At 44.4% G+C, this 13,058-nt stretch overlaps 1 protein-coding gene across 4 annotated transcripts in view; it reads left to right on the top strand.

Moving 5' to 3' along the window:
* Ccdc62 (coiled-coil domain containing 62) overlaps positions 1 to 13,058 on the top strand; it is a 44,587-nt gene that overhangs the window by 23,407 nt on the left and 8,122 nt on the right. For 2 of the 4 annotated variants that reach the window (XM_036171821.1, XM_036171822.1), the window contains exons 7-11: positions 467 to 555; positions 1,055 to 1,170; positions 2,961 to 3,689; positions 7,165 to 7,309; positions 11,694 to 11,810. In XM_036171821.1, the coding sequence (XP_036027714.1) occupies positions 467 to 555; positions 1,055 to 1,170; positions 2,961 to 3,689; positions 7,165 to 7,309; positions 11,694 to 11,810 (1,196 nt within the window). The remainder of the gene's footprint in view (positions 1 to 466; positions 556 to 1,054; positions 1,171 to 2,960; positions 3,690 to 7,164; positions 7,310 to 11,693; positions 11,811 to 13,058) is intronic. The other 2 variants (XM_036171824.1, XM_036171825.1) reach the window with 2 other exon arrangements.

The following is a 13,058-nucleotide window of genomic DNA, read 5'->3' as shown; positions in this document are numbered from 1 at the left end:
TAGAATTACAGGTATGTACTTCTATGCTTCTCTTGCTTTCAGGCTTTTTTTTTTTTTGCATATTTTCCTATAAGCACATACATATACTTTAAATCCTTTTTAAAATTTTTTGTTTTGTTTTGTTTTTCGAGACAGGGTTTCTCTGTGTAGTTTTGGTGCCTTTCCTGGAACTCACTCTGTAGACCAGGCTGGCCTCAAACTCAGAGATCCACCTGGCTCTGCCTCCCGAGTGCTGGGATTACAGGCGTGCGCCACCGCCGCCCTTTTTTGACTTAACATTAATTACTTTGTGCATTTCCCTGATTCATGATTGATCTAATTAGAATCACATATGAAAGCTCTTCTTAGTCATTTTACAGTTTTTAAGAATCACAACAAAAATGTTAATTGTTAAATCTTAAGAACCTGAGAGATGTGTGTTGATATTACTGATGAGAAATATCCAATCATTTTTGTCCTTATACAGCCGAGAGAGAAAAGAGGAAGGATGAGTTACTTGATATTGCCAAGTCAAAGCAAGATCGTACAAATTCAGAGCTACACAATCTGAGACAGGTATGTTCCAGCTGTCCACTGTGACCATAGGCAGGAAATGTTGGGGAATTAGGAAGCTGTCTGCCTCTTGATTTTGTGTGTGTGTGTGGCAAGGGAGTGGGAGGGGTGTGTTTGTTTGTTTGGGGGTCTTTTTTTTTTTTAATGAGACAGGGCCATCCTGGAACTTGCTGTGTAAACCAGGCTGGCCTCAAACTTAGAGATTGACTTGTCTCTGCCTCCCAAGTGCTGGGATTAAAGGCATACGCCGCCATCACCCAGCACCTGTTGATTTTGTTAATGGTGCCTCCTGGATTTTCACTATATCAGGCATACGCCATATTTAGTGTAGCAGATAGTGTCTTGGCTGTGGGAAATAGAGTTTAGGATGGATGGAAATATCCTGCTACCACAGGAGACAGCAAAGCAAACCATCTGGTCTGTTTTAGGATTTCAAAGTGCCAAACTGTTGATTCAGTTTGGATTTGTTCTTATTGTATTGATTTGTTGACATCTCTGGCAGATTTACGTAAAACAACAGAGTGACCTGCAGTTTCTTAATTTCAATGTAGAGAATTCTCAGGAATTAATACAGATATATGACTCAAAGATGGAGGAATCAAAGGCCCTGGGATGCAGGTAATCTTAGCCGATGGTATTGATGTTGATTTTCACTTCCCCTGTGCTTGCTGTAAGCCGGTACCTGCCGCTGTTTCTTCGACACTAGGAAATAAATCTGTGTAGACTAATAATTACGATAATCCTGGTGCTATGGAGGGCCTGATGTAAGAATTTATGTGTAATCTGTAGGTGTCAACTAGTCATCTAACAAAAATAAAATCATAGGCCAGGTCCATGGGTCTGTGAGTCCAAGTAGACACTGCAGATAGCCAGGCCTTCAATAGTGCAGCCTGGCCATTGCCAAGGCAATGGGCTTTCCACAGAATCAGCTCTGTGGACTTGGTACCAGCCTCAAAGAATAATGTAAAGAATAGCGTCAGTGGCTGCAGCAGGGGCTCGGCATTCCTGTTGGCCAGTTAGTGGGCAGCAGCCTTCCCTCGACTGTGACAGGAATTGTGGGGAGGGGTGCAACTCCAAAACTGTGAAGAGTGGCTTGAGAATGCAGCTCAGCTACTACAGTGAAGTCCATTTCCTTTCTTTTTCTTTTTCTTTTTTAGATTTTGAGCTATGTTCTCACTAAGTAGTCACCCTGGCTGGTCTTACACTGATGGTAGTCTTCCTCTTTACTGGGATTACAGACCTGGGCCTGACTAAAGCCAGTGTGCTTTTCAAGAAGAGGCACTGAGTCTGCAGGGGACTATGAAGCCTGAACTAGATTGCCAGTGACTGGTGACTCCAGCTCCTCTTCCGGAGGAACTGGGGTCGGTAGCTGCAGGGCCTGGGTGTGAGAGCTGTAACCGCAGCTGGCGGCAGGGTTCACGTGCTGCGCTGTGCCTCTCTCCTCGTCCCTTCTGCAGGAATTGCCACTCCGTTGCTCTGTGTCCCATCTATGGCTGCCCCCAGCAGGCCAGGCCCACGCAGTGTTCTCTCAAGCAGAAGCCTGTGACATGTGTCTTTTCACTCTTTGAACTTCATTGACACTGGGAGGCACTGGATGAGTTGGAGTTGCTTCTTAGAAGTAGTTCATGCCATGGCTGGCAGGATGGTGCCAGAGGTGATGGCACTTACCCCAAGCCTGAAGACCTGAGTTCAACCCCAGCACCTGTGGTGCAAGGAGAGAAGCATCTGCCAGAAGTTGTCCTCTGACCTCCATTCTCCCTCCCTCCCTCCCTCCCTCTCTCTCTCTCTCTCTCTCTCTCTCTCTCTATCTATCTCTCTCTCTCTGTCATACACACACACACACACACACACACACAGAGTCAACCAACCAACCAACCAATAAATGTATAAAGTAAAAAAAAAAGAAAAAGAAAGGAAGGAAGGAAGGAAGTGGCTCAGGCCATCATGGAAAGAAAGAGTCGTGCTTTCTAAGGGATCAGAATTGGTGAATAAAAGCCCAGCCTGGTGTGCACACCTGTATTCCTAGTACTCAGGAAGATCACAGTTTCTAGGCCAGCCTGGGCTACAAGTGAGAACCTGTCTCAAATCAAACAGATGACATCTCTGATAGGAAAACCTTAGAGGGAGACATGGCAAAGGTCTCGTCACATTTCTCTAGTAGTTTTGATTTTGTTGCTGTTGTTTTGATGACGAACACAATGAGTGAGGGATGGAAAGGGGAGGGGACATAGGCTTGATGTTCAGAAAGGCTTCCTGTAGGAGGTGGGGCTGCAATTGGGCTCTGAAAGTCAGACTAATGGGTTTTATTGGGATTTAGGGCTAGCAATGAGGCTTGGGGGAGGTAATATTAGTAGATGATAGTATCAAATTTCTCTTATAACTCCTATTTTTTTGTAATGCCACTGTAGCAGAGACATGTGTTTATCAGACCTTGACAATAACTACCTAAAAACCGATATTAAGAGAGAGAGAAATCAGAAGTCATTGGTTAAGGATCAAAAGTTTGAGGTCACGTTGGCTCAGCACAGTAGGTCAGACAAGAGCCCCTGTGACGCATGCAGAGAGAAGAAGCTGCAGGTTAATGCTGCCTTTGGGGGAAAAAGTGTGATTGCCCTCTCATCTCTGTTTACCAAAGACTTACTGGAGAAACAAAAGTCTTGGTCTCTGGGTGGAAAAATCCAGACTGAACCGGAAAACAAAGTTACACTATGCAAGATTCATGGAAAATCTCCAAAAAGCAATGGCCTAGAGCTTCAGGTGGAAGAGAAGCAGCCCTCGGACACATCCGTCTCGATACCTGAAGAGAAGCAGTGGCACGACATCAACGTTTACCTGGGCCTTTCTAACTGCTCTGTCTCAAAACAGCCGGAAAAGCTGGATGGAGACTGCCATGACCCTGCAGAGCTGTCTGAAATCTCCTGCTGCACCCAAAATGAAGTCTGCATGGGGGACAGTGACCTGTGTGAGTCCAAATGCTGCCACCCGAGTAACATCATTGTCGAAGCCCCAGGGCACATGACTGACGTAGAGTGGATGAACATTTTCAAGCCTTCCAAAATGCAAAGGATTGTTCGCCACAAAACTTTGTGCACTTGTTCAGGAGGTGTCAGTGGAATGAAATATAATTCCTCAGCAAGGTTAGTGATGCTCCCATCTGTAAAGACAGGTGCATAAGTGACAACAGGCGCAGATAGGGCTGCAGCAGACATTTATGCCTATGGCCAGCGAGAAAGCACTGTTTGCAAACTGCAGCCGTACCTAAGACAGACCTTTTGCTCTTTTCCTCTTGGCATAGACTCAAGTGTGCAAGGAGACTTTATAGACTCCAATAAAGAGAGTTTGCGCTGAGGGTGGCTTCTGAGGCAGAGGTTTTACTTAAAAATAAAACCAGTTATGAGTTGGGCAAAGCTGTTTTGTTAGAAAACAAACAAGTAGGTCACTGTGCGGAGTGGAATGCTGTTCTGGAGCATTCCTCACCCTAGATCCTTTCCATTTGAGAGGCCCAGACTGCAGTACAGACCCCAAGTCAGTTTCTATCTGTTCTTATCTAGGATCTCTCCACATGTCACATACCCACCATACCTCACCTCTGTGTCCAGCTCATACCTGTTTTCAGTTCCCAGGCGCCTCTGTGTCTAGCTCCTATCTGTTTTAAACTTTTCATTTCCTAGGCTTTCTTATTTTTTAAATAAGTGAAAGACAGAACATTGGTGTTTAACAAGCTGATAAAAGCAACTGGCTTCTTTTTTCATAAGACAATTAGTATATGTTAAATTATTCAAGCTTGTCTTATTGTTAGAGTTGCTGAATCTTGTGGCTGAGTGGCACTGTAATAATGCCTGCTATTTTTAAGTAGAGCTCTTCAGAGCACAGAAAGGATGAAGTTTCTATATTGAGAGCCTCATTTTAATCATTGCATTGACTTTCACAGGACTTTAGGATTAAAATCTCTAGTACTTACATTATGTAGGGTATTATTTGGGCCTTTTAAAGAAGCTTGAGTCATTAAAAACCAGACAGATATTCTGCCAAGTGCAAAATTAAAAATCATTTGCTATACTAAATGTCATTAAGTCATTTGGTTTTTAAAGATCTTTGGAATGCTGCAAGTATCAGGAAGGCATGGCTGTCTGTTTATCCCTAGTAAGCAAGATCTTGTGTATGTGTGTGTGGGGTGCTGGGAATTGAAATGGGGCCTTTGTTCATGCTGGGCAGGGGCTTTACCACTAAGCTACAGCCTTGAGAACCATCCCCCCAAAAACATTCTCTATTTATAAGGGGAAAACCTGCATTGGGTAGTTTTGTTTTTTGTTTTGTTCCGTTTTGTTTTTTTGTTTTTTAAGATTTATTTACTTATTATGTATACAGAAGAGGGCACCAGATCTCATTACAGGTGATTGTGAGCCGCCATGTGGGTGCTGGGAATTGAACTCAGACCTTAGGAAGAACAGCCAGTGCTCTTAACCACTGAGCCATCTCTCCAGCCCATTGAGTAGTTTTGAGAGCAGTGTGTGTGTGTGTGTGTGTGTGTGTGTGTGTGTGTGTGTTAAATTTAATGTACAAATAAATTCAAATTTACATTCAGGGTTTCCTTCAAGGCCCCTGTGACCTCACTAACTTGAGTAATTTAGTGTCAGCTTGCTCTGCCGGCTGAGCCACATGCACAGGACCAATGCGTGATTAAGTAGGAAAGATAGTGGTGTTTTCCTGTTTCCTCAGATTACAAGAACCCGTGTATCCACTTGATTATCTAGGTGCATGTTCACATTTGTGCCTCTTTCCACTTACCAAGTGAGGTCTCTTAGAGAGGGGGACCACAGGTACTTGCTCCTCTGTGTTTGCTGAGCTCTGGTACCTGCAGGGACATCTGCCCAGCGCTGCTCCACTTTCGCAGAGTCACGGGCCTGCGTCAGTTTCACCAGCCAGAAGCCTAACTTTTCACCGTTTATCCTTACGCTGTTAGTAGTGCTTACCCCTGCCTTCTGTAGGATCTTGTCCCTAGCACCTTTGTTTTTTCACTAAAACTCTGTTTCTTTTGCTTCAGAGTTTGCATCCAGGGCTGAGAATGTTAAGGTAGTGAGCTTGCACCCCTAGCCTCCATACTTAAAACAAACAAACAAACAAAAAAACCCCACAAAAACTACATTTATTTATTAGTGTGTGTATGCCACAACATTTGTGTGTTCAGAAGGCAACTTATGGAGTTGGTTCTCTCCCACCATATGGATCCTAGAGATCAAATTCAGGTCCTCAGACTTGGTGGCAAGCAGCTTTACCCATTGAGGTATCTTGGTGGCCCTTCTGTACTTATAAAGCTTCATTTATTGGTTTTTTTGAAACAGGGTTTCACTGTATAGATCTGGCTGCCTTTGAACTCACAGAGCTCCATTTGCCTCTGCCTCCTGAGTTCTAGGATCAAAGGCATGTTCTACCATGCTGGACTTTTCTTTGTTTGTTTGTTTGTTTTTTTTAAAGGTTTCTAGAGACAAGATTTCTCTGTGTAGCCCTGGTTGTCTTGGAACTCGCTCTGTAGACCTGTCTGTCCTCAAACATACAGATCCACCTGCCTCTGTCTCCTGAGTGCTGGGATTAAAGGTCTGCACCACCACTGCTGGGCTAAAGGTTTAAAAATACATTTTTTAAATAATTTTATCTTATGTATGTGGGTGTTGTTCAGAAGAGGACATTGGATTCCTTGGTACTAGAGTTACAGCCAATTGTGAGCTGCTATATGGGTTCTGAGAACTGAACCCAGGTGTCTTCAGAAGCAGTAAGCAGCAGTGTATGTGTGTGCACTTACACACACGTGAGTGCAGTTGTCTGTAGAGGACAAAAGAGGGTGTCAGATCTCTGGAAGCTCAAGTTGCAGGCGGTTGTGAATGGCCAGGTGGGTGCCAGGAATGAACTTGGGTCCTCTGGAAGAGCAGCCCATGCTGGTAACTGGTGAGCAACTCCTCTACCCCACCTCTGTACTTTTTGAAAGAGGAAAAGTCCTTGTTCTTGTAGTTACCGTGAACTACAGATTTTAATTTTTACTTGCAATGGTATACATTAATGTATAATATGCTACTCAAATCATATTATTCCATTCAACCTTGACTTCATTTCAGAAAACATGTTTAAGCTAGAGGCAGTATTGTATGCTTGTTAGACAAGTTTGAGGCCATCCTGGGTTACATAGCAAGACCCTGTCACAATCTCTCCCCCTCCTCGCCCCCCAGACAGGGTTCCTCTGTGTAGTTTTGGAGCCTTTCCTGGATCTCACTCTGTAGACCAGGCTGGCCTCGAACTCACAGAGATCCATCTGCCTCTGCCTCCCGAGTGCTGGAATTAAAGGAGTGAGCCACCACCGCCTGGTTACATTCTTCTTTGTTTTCTCTCTCTCTTTTTCTTCAGACAGCATTTCACTCTGTCCTCTAGGCTAGCATGGAACTTACTATGTAGCTCAGACTGGCCTAGACATGTGGGTCAATCTTCCCGATTTGGCTTCCTTACCAAGTGCTGGGATTATAAATCTGAGCAACATGCTGGCCCTTTTTGGTCCTCTTAACGTACTTTGAAGTGTATGAATGACATGCGTGTGACACTGTTTCTCTTTGGTCTCGTTTGCAGTGAGCTCATAACCATCCAGGCTCCGCAATGTTTGGGGTCCTCCAAGTCTGCTGAAAGAGAAGATGAGTCAGGGGCCTCTCCAGACAAAAGAACCTCATCCAAGAGTGTGTTCCTCAGCAAAGATGCAGCACTGTCCAATGAAAAGGTTTATGTTTTACATGAAAGTTCCCAATTTAGTCAAGCAAAGTTTCTCCCTGGCATGCTTTTATTCTTTTGTAGCATTGCTGCTTAGTTTTGGCCATTTCTAGGTTTTCCCATCACGGACTTGTGTGACTGAACCTTCTCACACACTGGAGAGATGGTTCAGCAGTTAGTGCTTACCACTGTTGGATAAGACCCAGGTTTGGGGCTCAAAGCCATCTATAAATCCATTTTCAGCCGGGCGGGGGTGGCGCACGCCTGTGAGTTCGAGGCCAGCCTGGTCTACAAAGTTAGTCCAGAACAGGCTCCAAAGCTACAGAGAAACCCTGTCTTGAAAAACAAAAAAACAAACAACAACAACAAAAAAATCCATTTTCAGAAGTCCTCTTCTGAACTTTATGGGTATTATTCACACATGTGCTCATGCATACAGGCAAAACACTCATACACATAAAATAAAATGCATCTGAATGTATTTTGGGGGTTTTCTTTTGGGGACAGTTAGTTTTTGTTTTTTTGAGACAGGGTTTCTCTACATAGACCTAGTAGCCATTATGGAACTAGTATCCTGGAACACTCTAGACCAGGCTGACCTCAAACTCACAGAGATCCTCCTGCATCTACCTCCCGAGTGCTGGGACTAAAGGCGTGTGCCACAATATCTTCCACTAAATTTATTTTAAGTCATAGGCCTCTAAGGTTACTTGAAAGTCTTTATTCTTTCACAGTTTTACACACACACACACACACACACACACACACACATCCTTTGATCTTGTACTTTCCCCCATTGTCTTCTCATCCCTTTTTAGGTTCTTTTCTTTCTGGTTTTTTTGTTTGTTTGTTTGTTTTAAAATCAGTTTCTCACCAAATAGCGCTGGCTGTCCTGGAACTTATTCTGTAGACCAGGCTAATAAGTGTTTTTCCACCAGCGCAGTAAGCCAGATCTAGTGGAATTGAAGTATAACAACAAGGATATTGAGCAGAGCAATCCAGGACAGGTTCACTGGTCTCCAAGAACAGGCCAGAGAAGTCGAACCCGAACTAAGGCAGGAGACTGTATAGACTGTAGGCAAGGAGTGATGATGTGTCCGCCACAAGCTGGGTTTGTGCCCAAGCATGGTCAAAAGCTGGGCATTGCAGGTGCGGGGGTGGGAATGACTTGGGCAGCTGGTGGCCTCAGGGGAGGAAGTGGTTGTAGTCTCCAAGAGTACAGAACTGGGCTTCTTGGCACCTTTCCTTTGTTCAGAGACTCTCTGAGCAGGCAGGGTTTGGAGAGAGACAGAGACAGAGACAGGAATGGGGCTTTCCAGACCATGCAGGTGAGTCGGAGGCTGGCCTTGAACTCAGAGATCTACCTGCCTTTGCCTACCTCCCCAAGTGCTGGGATTAAAGGTGTGCGCCACCACCGTCCAGCTGACTTTTCTTTCTTTTTTTCAGAGCTGAGGATCAAACCCAGGGCCTTGTGCTTGCAAGGCAAGCGCTCTACCACTGAGCTAAATCCCCATCCCAACTTTTCTTTTCTTTTCTTTCTTTCTTTCTTTCTTTCTTTCTTTCTTTCTTTCTTTCTTTCTGTTTTTGTTTGTTTGTTTGTTTTTTGTTTTTGTTTTTTTCGAGACAGGGTTTCTCTGTAGTTTTGGAGCCTGTCCTGGATCTCACTCTGTAGACCAGGCTGGCCTCGAACTCACAGAGATCCGCCTGGCTCTGCCTCCCGAGTGCTGGGATTTAAAGCATGCACCACTACCACCCAGCTTTACTTTCCTTTTCTTCAATTTTCATTTATTAATATTGTCTGTGTATGTGTGTGATGTGCATGTGTTAGTGCAGGTGTGTACACATTCCTGGGAAAGTCTGAGGCTAGCTCTCTAGTCTCTCTAGTCTGGGTTTCAGAGATTGAACTCAGCCATTTTGCCAGTCCTCAAGGTTCTTTTTAAAAAGTTTTTTTTTCTTTCAGAAACTGCTGTATTGATTTTTTTTATTCAACTTGAAACCAACAACAATACAAAAAGAATTGGCAGCAAATTCCACTCAGCTGCCTGTCCTTAGCCACCCATTCGTCCACACACACCCTGGTGACAGCAGTCTCCATAGAGTCAAAGGTGACATACTGGTGACCTTAAAGACATGGCTGCAGAAATGACAATGTGCAGCGTGGCGTTTTTACTACAGATGGAACCCCTCCCACCTTTGGGAGTCCCCAGAAAGCTGGGTCTAGAGTGCAATCTCCGTTCTGCCCTTGATAATGGGCAAAGTAGATCTGGTGATGAAGCAGAAGACGAAGCTTTCCTTCTACTCTCCTTCATGTGTGTGTGGGGGGGAGGGGGGTTCTCTTTCAGCATCTTCCTGATGGTAAGGATTCAGGACTACAGCAGGGATGGGCACTTTCTCTAAGTAAAGGATGTTTTATAAATTCTTCCCCTCCTTTTCTGTTTTTTTTTTTTTAATGTGTTTTTAGGGTTTTTGTTTGCTTACTTGCTTTTATTTTGAGACAAGATCTCATGTAGCCCAGGCTGGCCTGGAACCAGCTGTGTAGCTAAGGACAACCTTGAATTTACTTGTTGCCCAAGTGCTGGTGTTACAGGTATACAGCACATTCTCTTCCTTCTCTTCCTTTTCTTCTTTAACAGGTCTCCCTCTTAAGAACTTGAATTATAGATGTGAGCCACCACACCTACATTTTCCTCCTTTCTCAAAAGAAAAGTAAACAACAAAAACTAGCTAGGCTTTGACTATACCCATTCATTCTATTTTGTTATTATTAAGTTTTGGTTTTGGTTTTGGTTTTGTTTTTGAGACAGGGTTTCTCTGTGCAGCTTTGCACCTTTCCTGGAACTCACTCTGTAGACCAGATCTCGCTCTGTAGACCAGGCTGGCATCAAACTCACAGAGCTCCACCTGCCTCTGCCTCCCGAGTGCTGGGATTACAGGCGTGCGCCACCACCGCCCGGCGATTATACACATATAATCCCAGCACTAGGAAGACAGAAGCAGGCAGATCTCTGAGTTTGAGGCCAGCCTGGTCTATACAGTGAGTTCCAGGGCAGCTAGGGCAACACAGAGACCCTGTCTCAAAAAAGAGGGGGATGTTACTGTCTGATTTTAAATAATAAGTGAGTGCAATAAGCTTAGATCCAACAAATAGTTTTTCAGATCTTTTCTTTTCTTTTTTTTTTTTTTTTAAATGCACAAATCCCATAGGAAGGAAGGAAAACAAGACAGAGGTTGTGGTACACACCCGTAACCTGACAATGTAGTTAGAGGCTGAATGATTGTGAATCTGAGCCATAGTGAGTTCTAGGCCAGCCTGGGCTACAGAGTGAAATGCCAGTCTCAAGAAACCAAAAAAGAGCTGGTGAAACGGCCACCTCCTTCTACATTGTTTATCTGGCTGTAGGGTGGTTTGGTTTGGGTAAAGGCAATCACAGCCAAGCTGGTGATTGAATCAAACAGCCAAATCCACTGGGTAGAAGTAGAAAACTGACTTTGCAAAGTTTTCCTCCAACTTCATGTCATGGAACATATCTTCCACACACAAAATAAATCACTGTTTTGTTTTTAAATTAAAGACCATCTAGATGGCTCAGAGAGGGTAGGTGCTTGCCACCAAGCCTGACAACTGAGTTTGGTTCCTAGAACTTACATTGGGAAGAGAACTAACTCTTTTAATCTGTCCTCTGATCTTCACCCTCAAAAACACCAATAAAAATAAAATAGCAGGATTAAAGTACATATCCACGTACCTTTAGTGCTAAGGTTCTGTTCTGCAATTACTTTGACCTGCTAATTATGACTTGATTTTTTTTTTTTTAAGATTTATTTACTTATTATGTATACAGTATTTTCTGCCTGCATGTGTCCCTGCAGGTCAGAAGAGGGCACCAGATCTTATTACAGATGGTTGAGAGCCACCATGTGGTTGCTGGGAATTGAACTCAGACCTCTGGAAGAGCAGTTAGTGTACTAAAGTACTGAGCCATCTCTCCACACTTCCCCCTAACCCCCTCCCCCCTTTTTTTAAAGACAAGGTCTCACTATGTATCCCTAGCAGGCCTGGAACTCATTAAGTAGATTAGGCTAGCCTGGAACTCACAGAGATCTGCCTGCCTCTGCCTACCAAGTGCTAGGATTAAAGGTGTGTGCCACCATACCCATCCTGGTTTTTATTTAGGAAATGTCTAGAAACCTTATAACTAGTTGTAGTAGGCTCTGTTTATGTTGCATTACTTCACTGAGTAGGTTATAAGAAATGAAAGGAATTGGGTGGTCTTTTGTAATACTAATATCTACCATTGATAGAGAGTTAACATCTGTGTTATAAGCTGTGATTGTGCAAAAACACTTAAAAATGCACCTTGGCTCACAGTGCTGAACTGCATTTTTTTTTTCAGGATGACTTTTCTCCTACCAGTAAGCTCCAGCGCCTGCTGGCCGAGTCTCGGCAGATGGTCACAGATCTGGAGCTGAGCACACTGCTGCCGATCAGCTGTGAGAATCTCAACAGAAGTGTGCGTTCCCCTTTCTTTCTCTTAAAAAATGTTGTGTGTAGGTGTATGTGCAGTGAGGAGTGTGCATGTCTCTGTGCATTTGTGCGTGCGCGTGCGCGTGCGCGTGCGCGTGCGCGTGCGCGTGCGCGTGCGCGTGTGTGTGTGTGTGTGTGTGTGTGTGTGTGTGTGTGTGTGGCTAAACAGGCCAGAAGACAACCTCAGTGTTGTTGCTCAGGAGCTGTCTGACTTGTCATTTGAGACAAGGTCTCTCCCTGGGACCTGAGCTTGATGATTAGGCTAGTCTGGCTAGCCTGCAAGTCCCAGGGGATCCACTTTCTCCACCTCCCCAGCACTGGGGTTACAAGAGCCATGTATCACATCTGGCTTTTTATGCGGATGTTGCAGGTCAAACTCAGGTCCTCATGCTTGCATGGCTAACACTTATTGACTGTTCTATATCCCAGCTCGGATTCCCTTTTTCTGAGATGTACATCAATAAAGTCTGAATATGCCACTGAGTGGTAGGGCTCAGGAGCACTGGGAGGTGGCCGTTCTGGTCAAATGAAGGCTTCAAGAAGAGAGACACCGTGCTGAGGAGGAAAGCCATACTGTGGGCCAGAGAGTAAGACAAAGCCGAAAACTGTCACTGTGTCAAAACTGCCCTGCTTCCTTCTGACTTGTGGGACATCTGAGTGCATGCATTTAGTGTTTGTCATTTTGTGCTGCTGCACACGGAGCCTGGGGCCTTCCATGGTACCTTCCCTTCTCCTAGATTCTCGGGGAAGTTTTAAAATACACAGAACTTCACAGGTCTTCCTGTGTAGCACTGGCTGTCCTGGAACTACATAGACCAGACTAGCCTCAAACTCACAAAGCTCTGTCTGCCTCTGCCTCCTGAGTGCTGGGATTAAAACTGTACACTACCATGTCCGGCTCCAAAATTTCAAATTTAGAGTGTACACAGAATTTTAAGAACACACAAAAGTAGAAAAAAAAATATAATTGCACATCTGCCACTTTAAATTTTATGTTCCTCCTCTGTCTGCTTTAAATTTTACGTTTCTTTACTTTTGTGTGTGTGTTTGAGACGCCTGGAATTAATATGTGACCATGCTGGCCTCTCACCTCACTCATGGAGCTCTGCCTGCCTCTGCTTCCTGGGTGCTGGGATTAAAGGAATATGCCAATATGTCTGGCATTTCTGTGTGTTTTCCTGTGTGTGTGTGTGTGTGTGTGTGTGTTCACAAGCATGTGCACAAGCACGTGAGA

The sequence above is a fragment of the Onychomys torridus genome, chromosome 22 (assembly GCF_903995425.1).
Source record: "Onychomys torridus chromosome 22, mOncTor1.1, whole genome shotgun sequence".
Taxonomy (NCBI): Eukaryota; Metazoa; Chordata; class Mammalia; order Rodentia; family Cricetidae; genus Onychomys; species Onychomys torridus.
The sequence above is the reverse complement of the archived record's forward strand: the minus strand, read 5'-3'. Positions and strand labels throughout refer to the sequence as shown.